Raw genomic sequence first — 26,330 nt, 5'->3', positions numbered from 1 at the left:
ATTTGATTTTATTGGTTTTATTCAAAGCCCACACATTATATATCAGTTCTGAACAACAGACTTTTCACAGTTCATCAGAGATGTTGTCAAAACTTTGGGTGAAGCTCATTTCACTTCCCCACCAGTAAGAGGAGACATCACAGCCTGGTCGTTTTAGTTTTATTAGCTCTTCACAAGAGTGACAATTTTCAAACCACATCAGGGAAATCCTCCACTTCACTGGGGAAAGGCACTTGTGAGAAAAGAACAACTGAGCACGTAGTCTGAATTTGTGTTTTTTAGGTATTAACTTGATATCCCAAGCAGGGTTACTGACAATAAACCCCAACATCTTGCTTCCTGTGTGTGACCAATTAGCACATGATGGTGTGTTTGCTAAGGATTTACAAAAAATATCTTTCTCATTTTATCGACACAGTCACTTGGGTGGCAGCTCATGGCATTTTGCATCCCAAAATATCTGCAAGACCACACACCTCACACGTAGCCCCGATATAGATTTTGGCACTGGATCTGCCTTCTCGGTAGCTGGTGGCTGTGCCGCCGGTGTCATCCGAGCAATGCACTCGGCATTTCGGAGTGTCAATCTCCCGGAGCGCCGCACCCCGAGCTGCTGGCAGGGCATGACAGGGCACGCTGGGGACACTCCTCAGGGGACTGCAGGGGGAGAGGCCCTCCTGCAGGCTTTGAGCAGGCTGAAATCTCCCTGCCGGCACTGGAAATCTGTCTCGGGGAGGATCACAGGATAAAAACAAAGACATTCAAACCACGTAAGAAATTATTTTAAACGTTGTCGGTGGGATCTACAGCTCCTGCAACAACGTTTGCAACGAGTAATTCTAGCTATGAAAAGAAAGTGGGTGAGCATAGCTTCAGTCAAGCCCAGCTTAGCAAGAATCCTGCTAATGCTGCTTTCTTCACCCCCAGCAGCCCTGGCCAGGGCTCCGGGCACTTGGCCAAGCCACCCCCCACCTGATCCAGCAGGTACTGGAGCATTACAACACCAACAGTGGCTCAATCCTGCAGGGTGCTGAGCACTAACCTGCCCAAGCACTTAAACACATGCTTCATTTAAAGGTGTGGGAGCTGGGAGCTCACCAGGACGTTTTTGTATTTGCAGTACCAGCGCTGAAGTTTTCAGGAACTCCAGGATCCAGTCCTGCACCTGGGAGTGTCCAAGGCAGCCTGGATGGGGCCTGGAGCACACTGGTCTAGTGGAAGGTGACCCTGCCCACAGCAGGGGGTTGAAATGAGATGAGCGTCAAGGTTCCTTCCAACCAGACCAGTCCGTGGTTATGTGATTCTATACTCTCAGACAGGGAAAGGCTCTCAAGCAGCAACTCTGGATACAGCTGTTCCTGCCAGTTGAGCTGCAGCTCCGAGGACACATCAGCAGCAGCTTGCAGTGCTCTCCCCAGTGTCCTTGCACTAGTCACTGGTGACTGGCAGAGATGATGGTACCAAGGCAGGGGGGACTGACCTGGCCAGGCTGCTCTTACACTGTTTGAAGTGCAGAGATGTACAAATCTACATGAGGGAAGTGGCCAGGCATGGGGGAAACTCAAATGGTAGCTGCCACCAGTTCCTGTGGGCTTGGGGAACATGGGTGGGTTCCTGGTTTTATTCTAGGCTCAGTTTAGTTCTTAAAAAAGGATTGTTCAAAACGTATTTATTGCTGGTTTATCCACTGCATCCTCTTGCAGAGCCAGCAATGGGAAAGGACAAGCACACACATCCAAAGGGGTCTCAAGATTAAGGTATTGAAGGCCAGAAAGGCTCAGCCACTCCTTTTACAAAATATTTTCCCTCTATGGCTTTTGGAAATCAGGATTACAAGGAAAGAGGGATCTCATTTAAACACAAAATATAGGTGGACACTGTACTAAAGCTATTTACATCCTGGTTAAACTGAGGCAGCAGCTTTGTCAATAAACTGAGCCAGCTTCACGTCTCTCTTGGTCAGCCCACCGCAGTCGTGGGAAATCAGAGTTATCTGAACCTGTCACAAAGGAAAAGAAAGAGGTTACAAAGGCATTTAGATCTCTGACACCTAGGCTGAACAGCAGTTCACTGGAAATGCCATGTGTCTCCATAGTGAGCTGGTTTTACTCGGTGCTCCTGGCAAGCACCAAGCTGGACCTTCCCTGCTCATGTAAACCACAAGAGCTGTAGGTGAGGAGGCTTTACAGAGCCTGGAATCTCACCAGATGAGCCCCTCTGCAGAATAACACAGGCTTTGCATTCTTGGGCTTCATCCAAGAAGAGGTGTCTGATTAAATCATTCACTCTTTACATTTAAATTCCATGGATCAGTTTCATGGAGAACCCAGGCTAGTGACCAAGCTGCCAAGAGCTGGGTCAGGGACTCACATTTTGTTAAAAACCAGCATCCCAAAGGTGAAAAAATTCTTAAGCTTGATCCAGATTTATTAAAAAAAAAAAGTCTTGGTTTTTCTCAGCTGCATCACAGGTCTATTTAGACTGAGCCAGATGGCAAGTTGGGCATTATTTTGTCTTGCCTTTGACTGAGATTTTGGGAAGACTCAAAAGGGAAAAAAAGACCAATTCTGAATATTCTAGAAACCCAAGAAAATCAGAAGAGTGAGTGATCAGGTTTTTTTCCCAGGGATCATTTAATGTCCCTTGAACAGGGTGACACGAAGGGCTGATGAGGAAGTCTCTGCTGGGAGCTTCAGCTGCAGGGAGAGGTGGGGTGTCCTGCTCTCGTGGTGGTGGTGTGAGCTACAGGCTGCTTGTCCACATGTCATTTCTTTTGGTATATTTTTAGTGAGATTTCCATATATTCACTAAATGCTACAACAAACAGTGTGATACAATGCAATGAGAAGTATTAGAAAATAAAACTGAAGGGAGAGCAATAATTTCTCCCTTCACACAGCACCTTTCATTCGAGGGTTGCAGTAATCCTTGTAACCCTTATAAATACGAGACCACCATCAGTTAGGTAATATTATAAACAAATTTTATAAGCTGCTATGTTGAGACATAGGAGCCTACAATTTTTAACAAATCAAATCTAAATTGAGACTGCCAGGCTCCCATTTAGGTACCAACAGTGTGCTACCCTACACCGCTGAGTTCCTGACTTGCTGCACAGACAGGAATGAGAGCTGGTGAGTAGTTTTGAAACAGTAATTTATTCAGGTTGGCTAAATAAGAGTTTAAAGGCTTCTGTTTTATTTTTAGATCTCAGCCAGAGAGGTGAAGCCACAGTCTCCAACCATACAGCTGGCAGCAGGCGCAAAGAGCTTCATTCTTGATTCCTCACCACTGCAAATCTCAGCATCTCTTTAAAATCTCAGCATCTCTTTATAGAGACACTACCCATTCCCCTACCTTGTAGACAAGCTACAAACAAAGGCAGAGGGAATGGGCTGGTGGTTTGGTCTCTTTAACTCCATGCTGTGTGAATAACTAGGGCTGGTGAACACTTTACCTTACTGTAGACATTAAACCATTCTGGGTGGTGATTCATCTTCTCTGCTTGTAGAGCAACACGTGTCATAAATCCAAAAGCCTAGGGAAAGAGAGAGCAAAGAGGAAAATACTCTACCTGCCAGGATTGGCAGTGGATTGGCAAGATTCACTCCAAAATCTCAAAATCTCCACAAGATGTCCCAGATGGCTACACCTTGGGTTTGTGTCTTTGCTAAAGAGGCATTTGAACTTCTCATGCCACTGGTGCATTTCCCAGCATGGCTGAAATGATCCCTTGCAGACCCTGGAAAATCACCCTGCTCGATGTGACTTAGCCCAGGACTCAAAGCTATTGCACAACAGCAATGATCTTACCTCTGGCATCAGCAGGGATTTAAAATATCCATCCCAAGTCCCCCATTCCCTACTGCATCTTAGAAACGTTCCATTTCTGTTTAAGCACCATGCCACAGTATGACCAACACTGTTTCCAGAAACACACCCCTCCATTTAACCATTTTGCTATTTACTTCACTGGGGAGAAAAAGGCAGCAGGTGGGCCTGCCCTTTGCTTTATGAGACATATTTTCCCTTTAAACAAGCTAAAATAGGTTTTCCAATCCTCTGTCCCCACAAGCTCCCCCAGGACGCACGTTTTATCATAGGCTCAAAAGGAAAATAATAGTAGGCCCTTGCCAAAATACTTAGAAGCAAATCACTGCATAATAAAGAAAATGAGAATGCCCATGCAAATCAAGGCTGTGATTATGCGGTGGGGCCTGGGAGCGTGAGCAGGACGCAGGCAGCAGGCTTTGCTCATACCAAGCTCCATCCATCGGTTCAGGACCTGAATTAATATGCAAACCTGGAGGAACATCCACATTACAGTCTGGTTCAGATTATAATACAAGCTACACAAAACCATACCTGATTTAGGTGGGTTTTTAGTGCTAATTTATGGAAGAGAATGTATATAGCCCACATTCCACCAAGCGATGGCCATTTCAAACAAACATGTGGTCAACGAATAACATATAATGGTTGATAATAGTTTCAAGTCTTTTTCCCTCTCACAAATTGCAAAAACCTTTAAGGAAAAAAAAGAATTGGTGCCTGGATGAAGAATGACTTTGTTGGTCGTTTTGCCAGTCAAATGAATGCAAACGTTATAATCAGAGAAAATCATTCCAATGAGGTTTGTCATTTGGAAATCACCAAACTGTCAGCAATTAAAAAGCTTTTTTTCTTTGACCCGAGAGCTTTCCAAAATTCAGAAGAATCTAACTTCCCTTGAAGCTCTCGCTGGGTTTAGTTTTACTTTGAGTGAACAATTACTTTTAAAAATTTGCCCTTGTTTCAGCAGCATGCTTTGAAGTAGAAAGCTGCAAGTTGTGCATCAGATGTTAGCAATGATTTGGAAAAACTTCTCCATTAATAGTGTTGATTTAAATGTTTTTAGAGTGTCCGTGGACTTAATAAGAATGCTATTCCCAACACAGCAATTTATACACAGCTATATCCTCCAAAGTTTAAAACAGTGATGTGTTTGCAACCAAACTGCCTGTACAGAAACAAACAGCAAGGCAAAAGATAAAAATAAATTTTTAAAACCCCCTAGCAGGTTTGTGTATGCTCTATTGGTGTCTGTTCATCCCAGGAACTCACCCACGCACGTACAGACCCAGGTCACACTGCAAATAGTCACTGATGGTGAGACAATAATCATTGCTCCAACAAAAGCACACAGAGAGAATTACACAAGCAAATTACTCTAAAAAATTAATTTGCTCTGTATACTTTCTTCCACATTTCAGACAAATCCTCCTCCTCAGCAGACCACCAAATCCCCCCAGTCAGTGTACCAACACAACCCAGTGCCCCTTCCCCACAGAGAGTATTGTCCCCAGCTGGATAAAATGGATATCGGTCACAAAACTGTTCATCCTACCAGAGACTGCTCAACTTGAGGCTGTCCAACTCACAAAAAGGGATAAATTCCAGCTCAGAGGAGTCTTCCCAGGACATGTCCTGCTGGTGGTTGCTCCAGCTGTCTGCAACTGTCCCAACCAGGGCAACCCAGTGTCACAGTGAAGGATGAAGCCTGCCCGCCTTCGTGCATGCCCTGCTCTGCTTAGAGATGTTCTCCCTCATTGCACATTACCCACAGCAACTCACCCCTTGCATTTTAGTTTACTTTAATTACACACAAAATGTATCCCTCACTAAAAAAAAGAGCTATGGTTCTACTGAGCAATTTCACCAACACAATCTCTATTAAGGTCTTAAATACTTCCTTTGCTAATTAAATGAATGGGAACGCTATTGTTTATTAATCACCTTTATATTTGTAGAGCCTTAACCTTTCTTTGGGAAAATACAACTGGCTCTGGAAGGAAAAGATCTTTAGGTTTGATTAGATATGAAAACACTATTACACAAAATCAGTTTGGACATTTCTTCACGTCTTGAAACTTGATCGGTAATTTGGTCTAATTGGTGATCAAGGAAACTATCTTGTGATCAATTAAAGTAATTACCGCATTCCGGCAACACAACCAACCTTAATTTGAGCAGGAGTCTGCACTTCTTCAACTTTAATTAAAAATAATGAAAATTATTATGCAGTCTGCAGTGCAAGATCATTGTCAAGACTGCACTGATGGGCAGAGTTTATCAGACCATCACACATTTCTTGATGAAAATGGGAAAACCACTTCACTCATGACAGTGAGACCCAACACAATCTTGACTTTCACTCTGTTAATAACAGGGATCTGCAGTCCCTTGGCCCCAGAAGAGAACTTTTTCTGATTTTTCCCTCAAAAATAAAAAGACATGAGAAAGAAAGGTTTTGTGCGTTTTCTAGAATCCATAAAGAAGTATTAAAAGATACTTCTATGAAGTAAATATTATGAAGTATCCTGGTTTTTCAGTAACAGGCATATTAGACACATTTTTAACCTAACCCTTTTAGGACATTTGGGCTAAAATAGTATCCAGACATTCAGGGAACTCCACATAAGTAGATCACACCACCCAAGGGGTGGCAGAGTGCAGAGTCCCTGCAACGAACCATGAAGAGCAATATAAGTAGGTAGTGAAGCAACCCTGCATGGACAAGATGCCTTGGGTGCACTGGTCTCTTCCCTTCATGTCTTTTAAGATCATGAAAGAAGGAACTGAAAAACTCATGGTGTTTCAGTCATAACATCACATCTAAAATTTCTTAAGTTTCTTAAGTACTAGCAGCCCCAATATGTCTCCGTGAGATAAAAATCAGAGCTACACTAAGAAAAACAAGCTAACCTAAAAAAGTGAAAAAAACCCCAGGGTAAACTTTAAAATAATTCAGCCAGCTCATAATGTTTTGTGACTGGTCAAGCTGCTCTTGAAACTGATATAATCCACTATCACAAAATAAGACTTAATGCTACTTTTGTTGCCTGAGAATGGGAAAACCAGGGCCAGACACTTTGCTGTCAGAAGTGGGTGGAAAGATGAAATTCCATCCACCCCTCTGCTCCACACAGCGCTCTGGGAGAACCGCGGGATCCTGGAGCTAATCTGCTATTTTTCTTCCTTTCACACTTCTTAAGCAAGGAATCCATTCATCTTAATACTTTTTAAACACGCTGCTTTTGTACAATGCTTGCCAACATTATCTTGATGAGTTATACATCAAAGGCTCACAGGTCGTTGCGTTGCGCTCATACATCACCCAGCGCAAGTCCCCCGTGATGGATCACCCCCGTGCATCTCCACCAGAAAGCAGCTGACAGTACTTGACTCAAAGTGGAGATATTTAAGCAAAACAGCTGAAAGGCTCAACAATATAACCATGCACACTTTTTATTTGTTTGTTTTAAAATGAAGTGTGCACTCGGGCTTCTTAAATCCTCTGGATGCCCAGCCAAGGAAAGCATGTGCTAATCACAAGTACATTAAGGTTTCTGCCTCCCATCTGTCATTATAACGCTGGAGGCAGCATTAACCCTGACCTTCTGCAGTGTGAAGGCTACCTGTCTTCCCTTCCCCCGCCACCCAGGCTGCATCTGTACCATTCATCAGAGGGAAATTAATAAATTACTCAGGTTACAGTGACACTGTCACACTGGAGATGACTACACCTCACACATTTGCTCTCTCCACTCACCTGAATAAAAAGTACCCAGGGTACAGCATGTATTCTCCTTAGCAGTTTGACACTTGTAACAATAAAATCAACCATTAAGGTTCACTCCCAAACTCCAGAAGCTCTCACATAGCCAGATGACATTACTACCTAACTGAGCTACAGGCCAGCAGATAAAAGGAAAAAACTCTTCAAAGTCAAGATACTGTAAGTCAGGATTAGTGGCTAGTCATGAGGGCTCTCACGACATTTTCTCTTGTGTTCTCAGGAAAAAAATGGATTTATTTTGATTCTATTTACTCCATCACTAAATACTTTTATCATATAAAGAGGCATAAATCATGTCACAAAGCTACACTCTTTATCTGAAAATGACAACATAGATAAAACACAAAAAAAGAGTAATTAACTAGTATTTAGGAAGGTGATGGCAGCACAGAAGGACACATATTCATTCCCAAAACCACATGCACATATTGGGATTCTTCCCTGTTGGCATCATCAATCTGCCTGAACCATCCTCAGGGACACTTGGATCCATGTGGCATTAGATACTTTCCTCCTACTTTTTGGCTGTGCCTGGATTTATACACAACATAAATTAAGTAAACATCTCATTGCTGCCCTCCTTTTTAACATTAATCCATGAACAGCAGGACAATAATTAGGAATGCAAATAATTATGCACCAAAATAGAGCTAAACTCAGGTTACTCAAGGCCCACATCTCTCCGCTGAGGCTTCAAGGCATGGACAAGGCAAGTCAGGCATTGTGCCTACCATTCCCTACTCTCTCCATTCCACCCCATCCTCACATAGATAGCCAACAGGGTCTGAAGGTGAACAACACCTGATGAACCATGGTAGAAATTTGGTTTTCTCCCCTTAATAGCTCAAGGAACAAAATATTGTGAACGGAGGCAATCCTCCCATTCCACAGCATCACTTGTGACTGGGGAGAGCAGTGCTCTTAACTCTGAAGGATACTAATGAGGGGAAAGGATGGAAGAATAATACTAAAGACACTCCGCCATGGACTGAGATGCCATTTCTGTCTTCATAGCCATATCTGAAACTGTAAAAAAACACAACTCCAATTTCCAGCTGAATTGTCAATGCTTTTCTGCATTTACAACGTTCTTTGAAAATCCAGAGCTGACCACTCGCATTCCCCATACTTATCTGCATACATCATTTACACAAAAGTGCAATGCTGCTTTACACTCTAAAAAAGGTTACCTATTTATATTCCTGTTGCAGCTGTAAACATTGCTGTGTTAGATGTGCAGCAGAGAACGTGCAAACCTTTACACCATGTTCTCCAAAGAACGCTGTTTCTGTCTCCCAACACTTGTTTACAATTATGTCAGTGAAGAAACCAGCTTGCCAGCTCTATATCAAACATTTTTGACAGCAAAAGCACAAACACTGATCTATTCTAAGTAGTTTGCCACTCTATGTAATCTTGGAAAAGGCATTCTTGCCTTTGATTCTGAAAATGTTTATACTTCGTACATTATGCAAATAGTTTTTATATATTAAGAAATAATGCAAGCAAAGCTCAAGTTAAATTAAATTCTTCAACAATAACCTTGCCAAAGCACTGATTTTCCTATTAAAAAAATTATTCCAATTTGTTGATCTTACATTGGATGAAACATACTGTAACAATCTTCATAATTTATGTCCTGTTGGGACACTATGATTTAAAGTAACATAATACAGACCAGCATCACTGCTAATCTAAACCACCTGACCAGATAAACAACAGTTTCCCCTTCTCTCTTCACTGAGAGTATTTCTGTTTATTGTCATATGATTTACCAATTTGAAGAACATGGAGAATAACTGGAGGCAGAGAGGAGTGGAGCTGGGAGGCACAGCCTGGGCTCCATGGGGACGTTTCTCACACAGGTACCGGTACAGTGTCCAGAGCCACAGCAGATGGCAGAAGGCAATTTCAGGAATGCTGTCCCAGGAAAAGCCCAGCCACTTGTGGGAAAGGGAAGATAGCACTCACTCTACCCTCTAGAGCCAGTGCAGCACTAGACACAACACACTCCTGACAGTGCCTGAGATGCAGCTCTCCAAAGGGGTCGGAATTCAAGGCTTCATCTGCCCAGCTCAGCAGTGACCTAACCTGGGACATCACAGAATCAGAAGGACAGAACGGTTTGGGCTGCAAGGCACTTTAAACACCAGCCTAAGGATGTTCTAATCTAATCCCTTGCCACAGACAGGAACATCTTTCACCATCCCAGGCTGCTCCAAGCCCCATGCAACCTGGTCTTGAACACTCCCAGGATGGGGCATTCACAGCTTTTCTGGGCAACCTGTGCCAGGGCCTCACCACCCTCACAGGGAAAAACTTCTTTCCATATCCAGTCTAAATCTACCCTCATTCACCTTAAAACCATTAACAGTCATAAAGCAGATGCAAGTGTAATATACCCCATCTGAGATTCAACCAGTTCGAAAAGCAAATTCAATTCTTTTGCTATGGTCAAATGGACACGGATCAAGTGCAAGGAAAGGGCTTTGAAGAAGGTAGAGAGCACTCAGCTGCTGCACTTAAATCCTGCTCCTTGCTCCTTGCTCTACTCTCCTCCTCCTCTCAAGCTCATTACACATGTAAAAACCCTTGTGTACAATCTGCACAACAAACTTCAACCTGATCTTTTCTAACCCTGTTTATATCAGGATTTTAACAACTGCTGAATTTGGGCTTTCCTTCTCTTACTGATAATAATAAAACACTAAATGTTACACGTATTACCTTCTTCTTCATCACATCTTTACTTTTCCAGCAGCCTCCATGCTGAGGGCATGGTAAGTGATTCCACTTGCCATGACTGGCTTTCATGAAATGAACACAGATAATATTCTTGGTGATTCAATAAACAGACTTCACACCAAAACTAATCACCTATTCCACCAGAAAGATTTATGGACCTGATGGAGTAGAAGTGAGAGAACATGGAGATGTCTTAAGGCGGCATAAAAACGTTCTGGAAGTGATAAGGTTTCAATGCCAATACAACCATATTACAAAATATATTCATTTGTTTATAGGTAGATAAATACAATGGTAGCTACCGATAACAACTTCTGCAAAATAAGTAGATATCCTAAGCCCCAACCACACATGGAACTAGGTCAGGTGGTATTTATGATGCATCATTTCATATCAAAATATAGAAAATAAATGCTTTTATTTTTCCTTTTACTTTCCCAGGTCCCTCAGCACTTATAAACATAGACTAATAAATATAATTTTATTTATTAAAAATTGTAAATATCTAAATTACATATTCCAGGAAAAAAAGAGGGAAATAATCCCAAGTTTCAAGACTGAAACAGAACATGGAAGAAATTCTTCAGTCACGTCATAATCTCAATGCAGCTCTCCACCTCCCAAGCCATTTTTGTGTGCTTTGTGTTAAAAAATGGAATATAAAGGTTGCCCTTAGGACGTTTGCACCAAATAAAATAGCTCTTTCAAGAAACATGACTTTTTAAAATGAGCTTTTTGCACCCTACCTAAAAACATGAAATAACACAGTGAAGTCCCCATTAACTGAGCACCTGCTAAAGTAATCAGGCACTTAAAATAATAAACTCTCTTGGCTGCACAACTGAAAGAACAATGATAATTTGACTTGTTAAAACTAATGTTTAGTCCAGTAAATTAAACCCCTGGCTGTACTGTAATAAAGCCATCACACAAACCACAATAAAAATAAAGTAGTAACAAGGTGCAAGGAGTCCCCAGTTCCAACCTTCTGAATTCAGGCACCCCTGCTAAGGCAAAGGGCAATGAATCATCCTCAACAGCACAGTGCCAGCCCATGACATGAAGGTATCGTAAACCAGAGCAAATCAGAATTAATTTAAGTGAATGTTCCACTTCTAAAAGTTTCTCAAACCCTCTGACTTTTACAGAGTGCAGGTATGGTGTAGAAGAACAGAGAAGTTCATTATCTCATCACGCCACATTTTGGATGAAACAGATTTGACTGCAGCAGAAGAAAATATTCTGCAATTTTCCCCAATGTTTTTTTTCACTCATATGCAAAGGAATGATTTCATTCTGTAGACATGAAAGTGAAGTTCACATGCCATCTATGCTGTTGATAACACAGGGATGCTCAGACAAAATTCTCCTTGGTCTTTTGGCCAAGATTACATACAGTATCAGCTTAATATCCAACATCTCCTCTGCTGAGCATCCAAGGGCAATCATATCCTGCCTCTGATAATCCTCTAAATCTCTGCCATTTATGATCCTAAGAACACATCAAAGAGTGGTAAGAAAGGCTTTGCCCTATGATGGATTAAGAGAAGATGTTGGTCTCATGACCATTTCATCTTCCACTATCCTGTCAGCATTTTTGCTTTAGTTTGTTTGCTTAAAGACAAGTTCGGCAATTCAAACATGCAACAGAGAAAACACAATGGAGATGTGAAGAATTTGGACAGGTCTTCCTATCATTCTCTTGGCCAAGCCAGAAGCTAGAAAGATCTAGAGATTTGCAATAAAGCAAACTAAGGACCATTTACTGCAGATCCAGTCAGGGAATCGTTTCAGTGGTGAAGATGTCCTATTGTACTGTCAGAACAAATTTTAATGTTTGAACACCTTTTGTAGTAGAACAGTTTAGATGATACAGAGGGGCAGTGAACTCAGGAGGGGACTTGGGCCAGCACTGGGGGGCTGCTAATTTATATTGCACCAAAAAATTCAAATGTTATTTTGCAAACAAGACATTTCAAGTCTAGAAACAACAGATCATTTGGGAAAAAAGAGTAGGACAGACCAAGAATTTTCCCAGGCAAGATGGGGCATCCTTCAGGCTCTGCATTCTCGGGTCCCTTGCCTGGTTTGCCATGCCCACTGTTCCCTCTGGGATCTATAGGTCACCTTGACCTGAGCTCATCTCCTGTCTCTGCTCTTTGGAAGAATGGCTGGAGAGAAAAGGATAAAAGCAGCCACATTAAGCTGTGTTATTAGGACAAGGCTCACCTAACTGCCAACAATTCAGGTACTCAACCTGCACTTAACATTATCCACTGTCTTCTGATCCCTTCCTATGCCCCAAGCACATGCCTGGAAGTGACAGAGTATGTGCAGTGAGCAGTATTTTGAGAAGTTCTATGGGATTTTTGTTGGTTGTTTTTTTACCACAAAACAGGTTTCTCTGGGCAACCCACACTGCTTGTACATTGGTCCATCTGGAAACAGAGACACAGGCTCAGGAGGGGAGGTAAATAGTAATTCTGAGTCCTCCAGTGAACACCAAATCTCTTTTAGAAATTCATGTGAGCACACCACAAAGGGAAACCCTTTGTATAACGCTTGGGTTTTTTGTTAGATTGGGCATTACAAGATGAGTGCATAAACCCAACATTCTGGGCTTGTACAGTTAACAGTATTTTTGCTCTCTACAAGCACCCACCCATTGTAAGACAAAGTAAATATTCCCTCAACCATAGACACCTTGGACATACACAGACACATATTTAACTGTCTGTTGTTATTCTCACCCAGTCCAAGGAAAATCACAGTAGATCACGTAATAAGGACTTTTTCCTCTGATCCTAGGAATAAATAACATTTTCCTTCAAAGCATCCTTAGCAATAGATAAACCCAACAATGCAGTGCTGACTCAGCACAGGGCTCCCCACTCATCACTGTGCTCCCACCAAACCCCTCCAGGACATCACAACCAGCTTCGTGTTTGTCCAAAATGACTTTTCATCTCAGCTAAACAAAACTAAAGGAATAAAGGGCAAGGGGAAGAGCAAGAAGTGAAGCTCTCCCCCAAAAAAGCCACACGGGTTTGCAGCTTTATAAAAGAGGGCTAAAAAACCTCCACTCGCCTCGCCCCAATAAACGACGGCCCTGCCAGTGGCTTTTCAGAGCAGATGTAACGTTTTAGCCAAACGTGATTGTTTGTGAAAGAAATAATTCTGATCAAAACCCGAAATTGCAGCCAGCAGAAGAGCTGCACTTCGTCACGCTAATCCGCCCTGACGGGGAGCGGCGAGCGGAGATTCCTACTGCGAGAGGAGCAGATGCGAAAGGTCAGCGCTGGCCCGCGACTTCAAACCCCTTAACGTGTAAAACAGTGTGCATTAAAGCCTGAACCGGCTCGCGGCGGGATTAACGGATGTCCGCTAAGTGGGTTTGATGTGCTTTTGGTGAGTAATGGTTAATTTTGAAATAGGGGCGTTGTAGTTTTATTTTAGTTTATTCTGCCAGCCGGAGTCCATTTTTAATTACAGCTGCAGAGAGTAATATCCCAAAGCGCGTTGCTCCGTTGTGGGAGTATGAGAAAGTGAGAGCTGCTGGTGCTAAAGGCAATTTACAGTTTGAAACCGTAGGCAGGCGTTGCTCCAAAAGCAAGGGGATGCAAGAGGTTAAACAACCAGGATTGCATTTAATCAGCATCATTCCAGTGCCCCCATAAAAATAAATTTTATTGCACAAAGGAGTTTCAAGAGACCAGTTTTCCTTAACTGAAAAGATAAAAACATTCATCTGAGTGACCATCTTCTTCAAAAGAGGCAGTAATACTTGCATTTTCCCAAATGAAGCTTTCCAACTGTATTTAAACCCACTGAATTTTCCATTCATTTTCCGAAGGTGTTTTATCATGGAAAGTGCCCAAACTGTAGCTAAAATTAGATTGACTTGCTCCCATTTATCTCTTTGAGCACTGTTCATATGACTGATAGAACATTATTTGTTCTGTTTAACTGAAACAATCAATCTGTGCAAATGAAAAAAAAAAAGATAAACTTTTCTTTTGCTACGCATCTACAAGACATCAAGGATCTACTTGTGAGATCCAATAGGCATTTTGACAAATAATTTCTTTTGCATTTTCAGATTGATGCATGCAACAAGCATAAGACAAATGCTGTAATAATTTTTACTTGAGTGATAATAAATCCATCTGTTAAGAAAAGCATTTGTATTGGAGTCAACTGGAGAGCAGCCCAAAGGTCAACTGGGCAGATTTTAAGCAGTGGAGTGCATAAAAGGAGATACAACAGGTCTACTGAGGGGAGAAACTCAGCAATTAGAAACACCACACCCCAATAATTATAAACAATAAAATAATGGTTTATTCTAGGGAGAACTATGACTTAGCTCATCAAGAAAATGAGTATGCAAAAAAAAACCCCACGGATGCAAACTCTACCACAACCAGGATGGCACATTTTGCGTGATGAAGGAAATGAAGGACATATGATGACTCATGAATCTTTATTGCAAGACCATTATTTTTATTTAAATAAGATTAATATTGTGACATTTTAAATAATCCTGGTGGTCTGACACCACTGGCAGTGCCATGATGAAATGGTAATGGTGACATGGGTACTGTAACAGCGTTTGTCACAGGCAGGTGACACACAAGGGTGGTGGCATCTGCACACACACAGACCCCAGCAAACAGGAGACAGGATACTCAACAGCACAAAGAGGAACCATCACCTGAAGGAGCTACAGAGGGATGAGGAGGGACTTCTTACAAGGGCATGGAGTGACAGAACAAGGGGGAATGCCTTCAAACTGACAGAGGGCAGAGTTAGACTGGATAATGGAATAAAATTCCTCCCTGTGAGGGTGGGGAGGCCCTGGCACAGGCTGCCCAGAGAAGCTGTGGCTGCCCCATCCCTGGAAGTGTCCAAGGCCACACCGGATGGGGCTTGGAGCAAACTGAGATAGTGGAAGGTGTCCTTCTCATGGCAGGGGTTCAGAATATGATGAGCTTTGAGATCCCTTCCAACCCAAACCATTCTAGGATTCTGTGGGTTTGTACACAGCAGGCCATGACAGCTGTGAGAAGAAAATAGTTATCTTATTTCCCAGCTCCAAGGATTTTACTTCTTCCTAGACACAATCAGGTTACACATTTCCACCACTACAGATCTCCAAGTCTTGCAGAACTTCTCACTGCTGACTGCCAGTTAACTGGAAGCATCACTGGACACAGGACACGCTGAGCAGAGCTCCAGCGTCATCTCCTCCCTCTCCAAGGCCAAGGAAGGAGTGTCATAAGCTTCCAAACAAGCCACCTCCCTGGAACCTCTCATTTCCTTGTCCCAGGCCCTGCACTACCTTTGTCCCACAGGCAGTGGCAGGCAGCAGTGTGGGCAGGTGGATCATGTCCAGGTCCCACAGCTGTACCCTGACCTGCCGACTCAGATGTGAGACTCTTATTTACTCAGTCAATCCCAAGAATAAACTCAAGGAAGGTGTGACCATCCAGGAATCATATATTTTTACTGTGCTTTGTTCTGAGACACTTGATGCAGTTCGTTGACTGTATTTCAGCCTGCAGGTTGAACCTGCAGGACCCCTGCCAGTCCCAGAAACTTCACTATCAATTTCTAATAAAACAAAATGTCAACAGGCAAATACACCCAAAATTCATTATTTTCAATACAAAGATATTCCCAGCTCTGTAAACCCACTCATAAATAATTCTGATTTATTATAAATCGGTTATTGTATTCATAAACGCTGGGAAGTTAGTGAGTAACATAACTACCAACAGAAATACTTTCATAACTTTGCAGGTGCACAAATCACAGCATATAGGAGAGGACTCAAAGGATAATGGAAAATGAAGCAGTTTCAGAAAGCCTATATGAAAACCAGCACCTACCTAGCTGGATAAAAAAATAATTTCTTTTTAGTCGACAGGCAATCAAATGCAAAACTCTAGCAGAAGGAGCTGGCAGAGCAATAGTACATTAAAAATAGCAATTCCCCCCAAAATGTATGAAAATGGGTCCAACTTTCGATTAGCAGCAGTGACAGTCGGGCTGAGGCTGCTCAGGCTTTGAGGTTAAACACAACTGACACAGGCTGCACCTGAATCCAATCACTCCCCGGGCTCCAAGAAGATTCACACGCGAGGACTAAATTTGTCACAAATGGGTTGGTTTCCGATCCTCCTGTAGCCAACTTGCTTTATTCTGACCCCCATTTAACAAATCAACTTAATGGGCACTGTGAGTGCTATAAAACTTAACAATGGAGTGACTTTAACTTTTAAAATATAGTTATGAAACAAAATGTTGGAGAGCTCCTTCAATACTGGAAATCAAATTAAAACTAGACATTTTTTAACAGTCTTGACAGATATAATCCTAGTTACCATGTAAATTTATGGTAAGCTGCTGTGATATTAGCCACAGGTGCTACTTTTAATATATGGCCTGCATCTGGCTGGGAATAAAATATCTCAAGAGGACTGAAAATGACCTCACTATCAGACAATGGAGAAGAAAAAACCCACAAGACCACTGTGGCATATAAAAAGCTGGAGATGTGATCCACAACTGAATATTTACCATAAAATTCATTTTAACTCTGCAGATTGTAAGTTAAAAGATATAATGTTTTCAATACATAAAAGGCATGGATGTATTTCAGACAAACAGCCAAAAGACTAAGTACATAAAGTGGCAAAAATGCACTGCCTATATGTATAAAACCAAATTTTCCAACCCTTGATGAATGTAAAAAACGAAGCAATGTGCCAGGAGTAGAAAAAGGAAGGACAGACCCAGATTATATTTAAGGCACTGGCACCAAGTACTGCCATTGAAAGAAATCAAGAGTATGCATTGCATATCCTACCAAACTCGTTTGGATGTGTAACTGGGGCCATACAACAAGGACCATCAATTTAAAGGGACAAATCTGAGCATGTTTCCCTACAGCAAAATGAAAAAAACATTGGCCTCACCAGGAGGGAGAAAAAAAGGCATGTACCATAACATGCTCTGTGTGATTTTTTTCTCCCAGATTCCAACCAAGAGAGATAGCAAATCTGGAAAGGAAATGCAAAGTGAGAATAATAACTTATTTAATACTCCTAGACTTTTTGCACATCTTTAAATATGTTCTCAAAACCCAAGACACAAATTGCAGTGAGACACATGTGCCTCTACTCTTAGTGCACAACATTTCCATACAGCCCCCTCTACCCAGGCTCATCTTCCACCTCCACCCTCTTGCCCCAAAAGACAAAAAATGTATCTGAAATATGTTTAAAACTCTTAGAGCATTTGATTTCCTGTCATTTTAGAAAATGACGTTAGAGGTCTTATGGAGACTTCCTACACGATCCTTTTTTTTTTTTAAACAAACTTAATTAAAAACTTACCCTATAAAAGAAAGCAGCTGTAAATTCTGAACCTGACCATCAGCAAACTTGCCCACCTTTGTAATTTCCTAACTGCATTTGCTGCCTTGGTGTGATTACCTACGGAAACGCAATCACACAGGCAGTTGCCCCTTAAACCCTCTGGTCAAATCCAACCAAGTTTGACAAGAGACATGAAAGTCTCAGAGCTAAGATGTTCCTGCAAATTCAGGGAAAGTGAGCAGCTGGATACAGGACCCAAACTGAGCACTTGGCATCCTGCACTCACAGCCTTTCACAGCCCAGGACTGGGCTTGAAATAAATCTTTAAACCAGGCCTGTCCCCTCTTCCAGATCACTGCTCCCAAGGTGAACTGATTTGAAATGCTGGGAGAAGTTACCAGCATGATCTGGAGGCATAAATTAACTTTCTATCTCAGTTCTCAGTTTTGTTTGAGCAGACTGGAAGCAGAGGGCTTGCTCCACTGGAAGAAAATTGTTTTGTTTCAGTAGCACGAAGGTGTGAATGGATGAGAGCATCCCCTCATGATGCTACACCATGGCCTGAAAGCCTCTCCAGCCACTCTTCTCTGCAGCCTGGGGGAGAGGCCCCAGGGAAACTTCCTGAGGTGGCTGTGAGGTTTGTAGAGGCTCACAAGCACCCAGATGCACAGCAGGGACTGGGACTTGCCATGGAGTGCTCCAAGCCCCCCTCCTCTCCAGAACCTCGCTCACAGCCAGAGTTTCTGCCAAGTCCATGTTCCTTTGGAAAAGTGACTCAGCCAGGGGCTTTGATTGCACCCAGGGAAGATCCTGGAGGTAAAAAAGACTCCAGTCCCAACTCATCACTGCCTACCTGCCCTCCACAGTGGCAATACCTCAGGGCAACTGCAAGGCATAAGGAGGGATGGAGGCACTGGTGCCATCAGCACAGCTCTTCTGGACACAGCACTCTCCTCTACAGCTGAACTGCATTTTTCCCATGCCACTCGTGTATTTGATTTTATACAAGATGCAGAACACCAACCCACCAGGAGCCTGCCTCACACAATGGGAACATACAGCCAGTGCCATCCAGTCCCCCAGGACTGGTGCCTGGTGGGCATCCACAGCAACAAAACCGACCAAGGGCTTTCAGCAGAAACCCCGGGCTGGTTTCCAGCTTATTTCAGAGAAATTTACCACCAAAGTCCATTTTCATGAAAATGTATCTTCAGACTAACAAACACCATCAGTGTTTTCAAATTCTGGGTTACAAACTAATTCCCTGAGCCAGAAGTGTCATTAGCTTGTCAGCCTTACAAAGGCAGCTCACTGCTGATCGCTTTTAACTGAGCTAATCTCAGCCTGAAAGCTTCAGGAATCTAAATAACTCTTCTTGTTTCACAGAAGTTTCATTTCATTCTCATGCTGAAAATAATATACATAAACCAAGCTCATGTCTACACATTTGCACAACTTTATAATAAAAGTTGTGTTTATATTCTTAACATCTGTTGACATACACAGACTTTGTAAACCTGGCATAGATTTTGAAGCCACAGAATTTTCCATGCATCATGAACATTATCTGCAAGAAGCAATAAAAAAAAAAGCAATGAATACATTAATCATACCAATATCATCTGCAAAACATAAATCTGAAATACCTTTCATGTCAGCTCAACTACTTTTTTCCCTTTTTTCCCTTTTTTTTTCTTTTTTTTGGGGAGGGTGATTTTTTTTCCACACCTGATTTTGCACCATCTGTAAAATGGCAGCAAGAAGATCACTGAGGAAATGACATTTGTCCATCCTTTGACTTTTACTAAACATTTATGTCTTGTAAATAGAATATTTACTACATTAAATGAAAGCAGTTGTACCTACAAGTTCCATTTACTCATTGCAGGACTAAATTCTCCCAAAGTACAAGGCAGGTATAGCTCCACTTTTGTCATTTGTTTCCTAGGTTGTAGTAAACACAGTATTTACTAACAGCCATTATAATACAAGCATATGTGCATAATTTAATAAAATTAAGCATACATGCATAATTTAAATTTATTTTCCACTTCAACTTATCGAAAGGCAAATACCTGCTCTCTAATACCAGCTAAGGATCTAATGCCCTTGGGATCTGCATGTTGAGCCTGCTCCTAGACTTCGAGAACAGGAATGATTTCTGCACTCTGCAACTGCAAAGGGGACACTGCAGTAAATCCATAAAAATCAACAGGTCAAATTCTGCCCTTAGACATTCACATCTATGCTTGATCCAACCAGAGCTGCCCACAGCACCCACCTGCATGGCTTTTTCTCCCAACTGGGGGCAGAAATTCCTTTTTGAAGCCAACTCCCAGCCTCTGCTCTCATTTCTGCCTTACATCCAGGAGAGCAGCTAAGAATGCATGACACTGTTCTAATATTTCCAAAACAATTCATGTGACAATTTTTTAAAGTACTCTTCCCATGACCATAGGTACTAGAAGCATAAACACATAGTTCATTATTTACCAGTAAACTACTTTAAATATACCCAACTTCCTATATTGGAATGTGCTCCATCCACCCTCAGATTAGGAAGACATATGGATATCTATCTGCTGTAAGATAAATCTACACTGTAAAAAAAATACAGCATTGTAAATTTTTGTCAAAGCAATGCATTTTTCAGATACCTGCTGGTGCAGGACACTGATTTGTCTCCTCACCTGTCTGTTGGCAGACAGGGACTGTCTAAAACCATCTGATCAAACTGAGTTACTCATTTACAGTGGGCAAAACTGCTTTTTAGTTAACTTTTGGGGGAACTTCATTTCTAGTTGTGCCAAACCAACAAAGACTTTGACCGTAACCAGGCAGAGATGCCATTTCATGAATATTCAAAGTCAGAAAATCTCAACTCTTCCAAGGGTCACTTTTACCCAGCCTCATTCCTGGCTGCTCCAATCCCAGCTGCCTGCACATCTCACCAAGGCTTCCTGTGAGCTCCCTCTCATGGGCTTCTCCTCTTCACTGCCCTCTCAATGAACTCATTTGGTTCTATTTGCTCTGTATTAACATTCAGGTTAAAAACATACTCAGGGCTCTGGACGTGCTCCCTGGACCAGCACTGTCCTGCTAATGAGCTGGATTCTTCTGCAGTTGTTTTCTCTTTTGCTTTCTCCCAGCTCACCTCACCCACCTTCTCTCTACTTCCTGGGCTTCCTTACTATAACAACTACTGAAACAACGAAAAAAAAAAAAGGGCCAGCATTACAAATTGTTGTTTATCCAGCTCACTGTGGTTTCCTAAAACATCTTGTTCTGGGTTTAGGCACAGCCATGTAAATAAACAGCTCACAGCACAGCTCCTGGTGCCTACACACACCAACAAACCCACAGCATCCCCAAACTGGAGCTTGCCGTGTCCCTCTGTAGTGAGGGGAAGAACCAGCTCGGTGAGACCCATCATCCCAACAAACCCCTGCAAATTCTTTCCCTCCCAAGAAAGAGCTCACCCCTCGCTCAGAAATAAAACAGAAAGGAAATGCATGCTCTGGGAACGTGACTTTTTCTAAGCAATGTCATGATTCCTTAGAAGGGAATTTTCAGGAAATGTAGCTGAACAGGGATCACAAGACAAATTCAGTATTTCTCAAGCAAGTCTGTAATTGATGTCTGAGACGAGTTCTTGTGAGTGTGAGATGTGGCTCAGGATCCTGTCTCCAAACAAAAACCCAGGGAGGTAAATAAAAACCAGCACTCTGTGCACTCTGTGTGCCAAAGACACTGCAAGATCAGCTATTACAACTCAATCAAGGATATACTAGAACTTTGTCTTCCTGTTTAGAACGTGAAACGTTCCTATTTTCCTCACCTTGCTTGCCCAAAGTTTCTATTCTTATATTTACCTATTTTTCTTATGTTTTTCCCTGACAAAAATTATCCCCACTGCCCATCAGGTATGTATTTCCAGCATTTATTTACAAGTGCTAGTAATGAAAAAAAAAAAAATCAGGATCAAATACTGCTTTGTCTGATTCCATAATACCAACCTTGACCCTGACCTGAATATTATAATCAAGAAACTGTAATATTAGAACAAATCTGCTTATCAACTACAAAATGGAATTAATTTACTCCACCTAATGAGATCAGAATCTGAGAGCAATTCATCAGGGCAAATCCAAGAGGATTTGGCCCCACCAGGATACTCCCAAACTTCTGAATATAAATATTTTCCCATCAGGATCGTATGGAAATCAAAGCAATTACATTTCCTTCATATTAAAAGTGGCATATAACAATCATTACCTGATTAAAATTTTTGAAATTGAACTCCTTGTAGATGGCATCTCTTTCTCCCAGCTCAGACCAGCCTGAAGCTTTGAGATCCAGTAAAACTTGGTTCCTTTCCTCTGCTGTCAACCAGTGAGACTGGGAGGACTGTTGAGGGAAAAAAATAAAGGCATGGCACAAGTGAGGCTGAGGTTGTCTTTTGTACAACAATAAGAAAACCACACAATGAAATTGTGGTTATGTATTGTGCAAAGGTGAGGATGTGGAAAATTCACTGTGCAGTTTCTTACTGCTTGAAATTTCACAGACCAGTTTAATCTAAACCAGCCAAACCCTGCCATTTCTGTTTGGGCAGGTAAGTTCAGCCAAGTACTTTTTGTACAAAAGTAGTGAAAAACAACATACTCTTCCCCAGGAATAAGATGGACATCAGCATACCTGTACCCTAGGTCATCTGAATTATCCAGATGCTGTAACAGCACATCTAATTTTCAAATGTTCCATTCTGTCTAGTAAGTAAAGGATGATTTGCATTATTTGCTAAATGTACAAATATAAGGCTAAAAGAGATCAGGAAATACCTATTACAAAAGAGAGAATGAAACCAGGAGATTGCACTCTACCTACTTTGTATTTTATATTTTAAAAAAGTGGGAACGGACTTTCAAGATAGCATATGCTGTGGAGTTCTGCAAGGAACAAAGAGCTTTGTAACTAAATTAAAAGAAAAAAAATGGCAATACAGACACAATTACAAAAAGATTGAAGCTACTGGTAAAAGCACTAGATTCTACAAGACACCAGTGTTTAAGTATGGCTTACTTGAAGTGACAGGAGTCCTGATGCCACTGGGAGCACAGACCTGACAGATTAACACCCTGCTTAAATATCTGAATCCTGGGCTGAACCAAACACACAAGGCCGGGGACAGACACAGAGGAACATTCTGTGGGGCCTTTGCAAGAGGTTTGATACCTTTTCTAAAAGCAGGGACTAAGAGCATGAGCCCTTCCTCAGATGACATGTTCTGAGAGGAGCGTCTCAGACTCATGATAAATGCAATGCGTTACTGGGAAGAACCTTTCTCCCCAGTTCAGCTACATTCAGATAGGTTTAGTCTTTATTTCAGCAGCTGGCCCAGCTTTGTGAGATGCTCCAGAAAGGCAGTTCTGCTTCAGAGGGTCACTCAGACGTGGGAGGCCAGTGGGGACCTGCTGCCAGCTCAGCAGCTCAGGAGTTCTCACCTTTGCCAGCGGCTGCTCCAGCGGGAGCCCCGGTGCCACCAGATGGGGCTGTGAGTCTGAGCAGAGCAGGAATTAACGCAATTAATGCGACCCGAGCAAGGCCTCAGGATACACGAGGGCCAAGGAGCAACATTTTCACCAATAACATAAGAAAAAAAGCCCCAAATGGAGTAAATCAATCTAACAGCAACACTGCTGCTGTTTGTGTTTAGGGGTATACAGAGAAGAAATGAGATGGGTTTTACAGGTGCAAACTAATTTAGGATCTTTACACTTCAAACACAATGTTGGGCTTGCAATAACACAAGTTTCACATTTGTCATTGCTATAACTGCACTCATAGGCATACATTTCTTACATTCTACTTTTTTTTTTTCAAGCACATACAAAAATCACCAGAGCTAAAGGCTATCTTGAAATGTACTGTTTTATCTGGCACGAGATGAAATTAGTGTGCAAATGCACAAAAAATCATGAGGATGGGTGGTTTTTTTTGAGATGGCAAAGTCCAGGACTGCAACCAGGACACAACACAAAGTCCACTCCTCCAGCTGTCCTGTGCCAGCTCTGGGGACACTGCGGTGCCCTCCTGACACACGGCCATGAACAAGACAATGTGACCAGAAATTCGATCACAGGGTTTTTAAGAGGAAAACAGAGACCACGTCTGACGCAGGCCCTGCTGAACACTGAGCACGTTTTGCATTGTGGACGCCACGTCCTGAGCCTGCCCTTGACACATCACGATGTTCGGAAACGTAGCAGAAAGCAGCAAGGAAAAAGATGAAAGTGGGAGATGCCAATTTTGTTTCCACACTCGCAGCCCTCAGCAGCTCATCACAGGCACGGCCAGACCCCCAGAGAAGCAGGGACGGGCAGCGGGTGCCAATGCTGGCCGAGCATCCGAGGAGTGGGCACCTGACCCACAGCAGGGCCCAGGGGCGGTGGGGTTGACCGAGTGATGGGTAATGTTTGTTCAGAGGAAGCTCAGGCAAAACAGTCACTAAGCACCAAAAAAATCAGAACTAACTCTCATGCCTCAGGCGCAAGGGTTGAACCCTGCACGTGCGGTTCATTATTAGCTTTGTGTAAAATAAAATAATCAGCTGTGAGGTGGGATGGCAGGGGGACACAGAATATAGAATGATTTGGATTGGGAGGGATCTTAAAGCCCATCTTGTTCCACCCCCTGCTAAGGGCAGGGGCATATTCCTCTAGACCAGGCTGCTCCATGGCCCATCCATGCCCGGGATGGGGCAGCCACGGCTCCCCGGGGCAGCCACGGCTCCCCGGGGCAGCCACGGCTCCCCGGGGCAGCCACGGCTCCCCGGGGCAGCCACGGCTCCCCGGGGCAGCCACGGCTCCCCGGGGCAGCCACGGCTCCCCGGGGCAGCCACGGCTCCCCGGGGCAGCCACGGCTCCCCGGGGCAGCCACGGCTCCCCGGGGCAGCCACGGCTCCCCGGGGCAGCCAGTGCCAGGGCCTCACCAGTACCACGGGGAAGAATTTCCTCCCGATATCCCATCTAACCTTCCATTAGTGTGAAGCCATTCCCCCTTATCCTTTCCCTCCACGCCCTAATCCAAAACCTGTCCAGCTGTCCCCATGCCTTTCACATACTGAACGGTGGCAACCAGGTCCCCGCGGAGGCTCCTCCAGGCTGAGCAATCCCAACTCCCCCAGTTCCGAGGGAACAGGGCCGGGGACTGATCGGAGCCCGCGGGCCCGCGGCCTGTCCGTGTGCGGCCCCTCCGCGCCGCGCCCCGGCCCGCTCCCCGCTCCGCCTCACCATGGCCGCGGGGCTCCCGGCGCCGCCCGCCGCCCGCCGCGCCGCCAGCAGCGCCCGCCGCAGCCCGGCCCCGCCGCCCGGCATGGCCCCGCCGCGCCCGCCCCCGCCGCGCCCCGCGGGAGGAGCCGCAGCCCGCGGCGGAACCGGGAGCTCCGAGCAGCGCGGGGAGACGGAGCCAGAGAGGAAAGGAGCTGCCTGCGCCGCCACAGCCGCCCGGGGCGGCGGGCGGTACCGGCAAAGCGGCGGCCGGCCAGAACGAGGAGGCTCAGGCACCGCATCGCTGTGTGCAGCTCCCTGCAAGGAGGCTGGAGAGCAGAGCGGGGGAGACCGATCTCTGCTGCCGTGCCTGCAGTGCGAGGATCGGAACCGGCCTAAAGCTGAGATGGGAGGGTTCAGATCAGATATTAGCAAAAACCTTTCCACTGTCGGGGTGCTCGGGCACTGCCCCGGGTGCCCAGGGCGGTGGTGGAGTCACCGCCCCGGAGGGGTTTAGGAGGCGCCGGGATCTGGCGCTGGGGGATGCGGTTTAGGGGTTACAGTGGCGGTGCTGGCGGAGGGTTGGACTGCATGGTCTAAAAGGTCTCTTTAACCGGGATGATTCCGTGATTTGTGACATCTACCCGGAGGAGAACGGCCGGGTGGATTCTGTCGCGCAGTGAGCAGGCAGGTGTCATTTCCACCCGTGGGACACTACTGGGACAGCCCCGTTCTGCTTCTAAACATCCCCGTTTCTTTAACGGTGCGGACATGAGCACTGGGGACAGTCCAGCCCTGGGCCTCTCAAACGAACCAGATGGCAAAGGCAAGAATGCTCTAATTTATCGTTCACAACCTTTATTAGTAACAGCCATCCTAGCTTTATCTTCAGTCACACCAGTTTTACCAGTGGCATTTCGTTTTTGGACACAGATATACACAATCTCTGGTTTCCAGAGGAAAAATAGAGGCAGCAGAGAAATACATGAAGAATAACGTTGCAGGGATATTAGCTGTCTGTCAATCAATAAGCCTTAAGACTGTTTTATCTTAGTTTAATTTGCTCTCTGAAGCACCCCATCAGGGTACTCTGGCAAGCCTCCACCATGATAAATGCTGTGCAATCACATAATCCAAACCCCACACAACATACCAGTCCATACCTTATCCAAAGCCCTCCATACAATGGAGGGCTTTGGATCATGACCAAAGAAACCCATAAATTCTTTATGTAGCGTAAAGTGGAGAGTGTGGAACTAGCAATCATGGTATTAGCAATTTAAATAAACATCAAGACTGATTTTGCTAATTTAGGCAGGT

At 43.7% G+C, this 26,330-nt stretch overlaps 1 protein-coding gene across 1 annotated transcript; it reads right to left on the bottom strand.

The window, feature by feature from the left end:
- On the bottom strand, window positions 1–25,191 carry PCBD2 (pterin-4 alpha-carbinolamine dehydratase 2). Its single transcript, XM_063413522.1, has 4 exons — window positions 25,035–25,191; window positions 22,018–22,149; window positions 3,458–3,538; window positions 1–1,999 (listed from the first exon to the last, which is right to left on the bottom strand). Exons 1-4 carry the CDS (start codon window positions 25,116–25,118, stop codon window positions 1,904–1,906), a joined length of 393 nt encoding a protein of 130 aa, XP_063269592.1. The 5' UTR covers window positions 25,119–25,191; the 3' UTR covers window positions 1–1,903.
- Between the last annotated feature and the right edge of the window lie 1,139 nt (window positions 25,192–26,330).

The sequence above is a fragment of the Prinia subflava genome, chromosome 16 (genome assembly GCF_021018805.1).
Source record: "Prinia subflava isolate CZ2003 ecotype Zambia chromosome 16, Cam_Psub_1.2, whole genome shotgun sequence".
Classification (NCBI taxonomy): Eukaryota; Metazoa; Chordata; class Aves; order Passeriformes; family Cisticolidae; genus Prinia; species Prinia subflava.
Note: the sequence above shows the minus strand (reverse complement) of the source record. Positions and strands in the feature narration are given on the sequence as shown.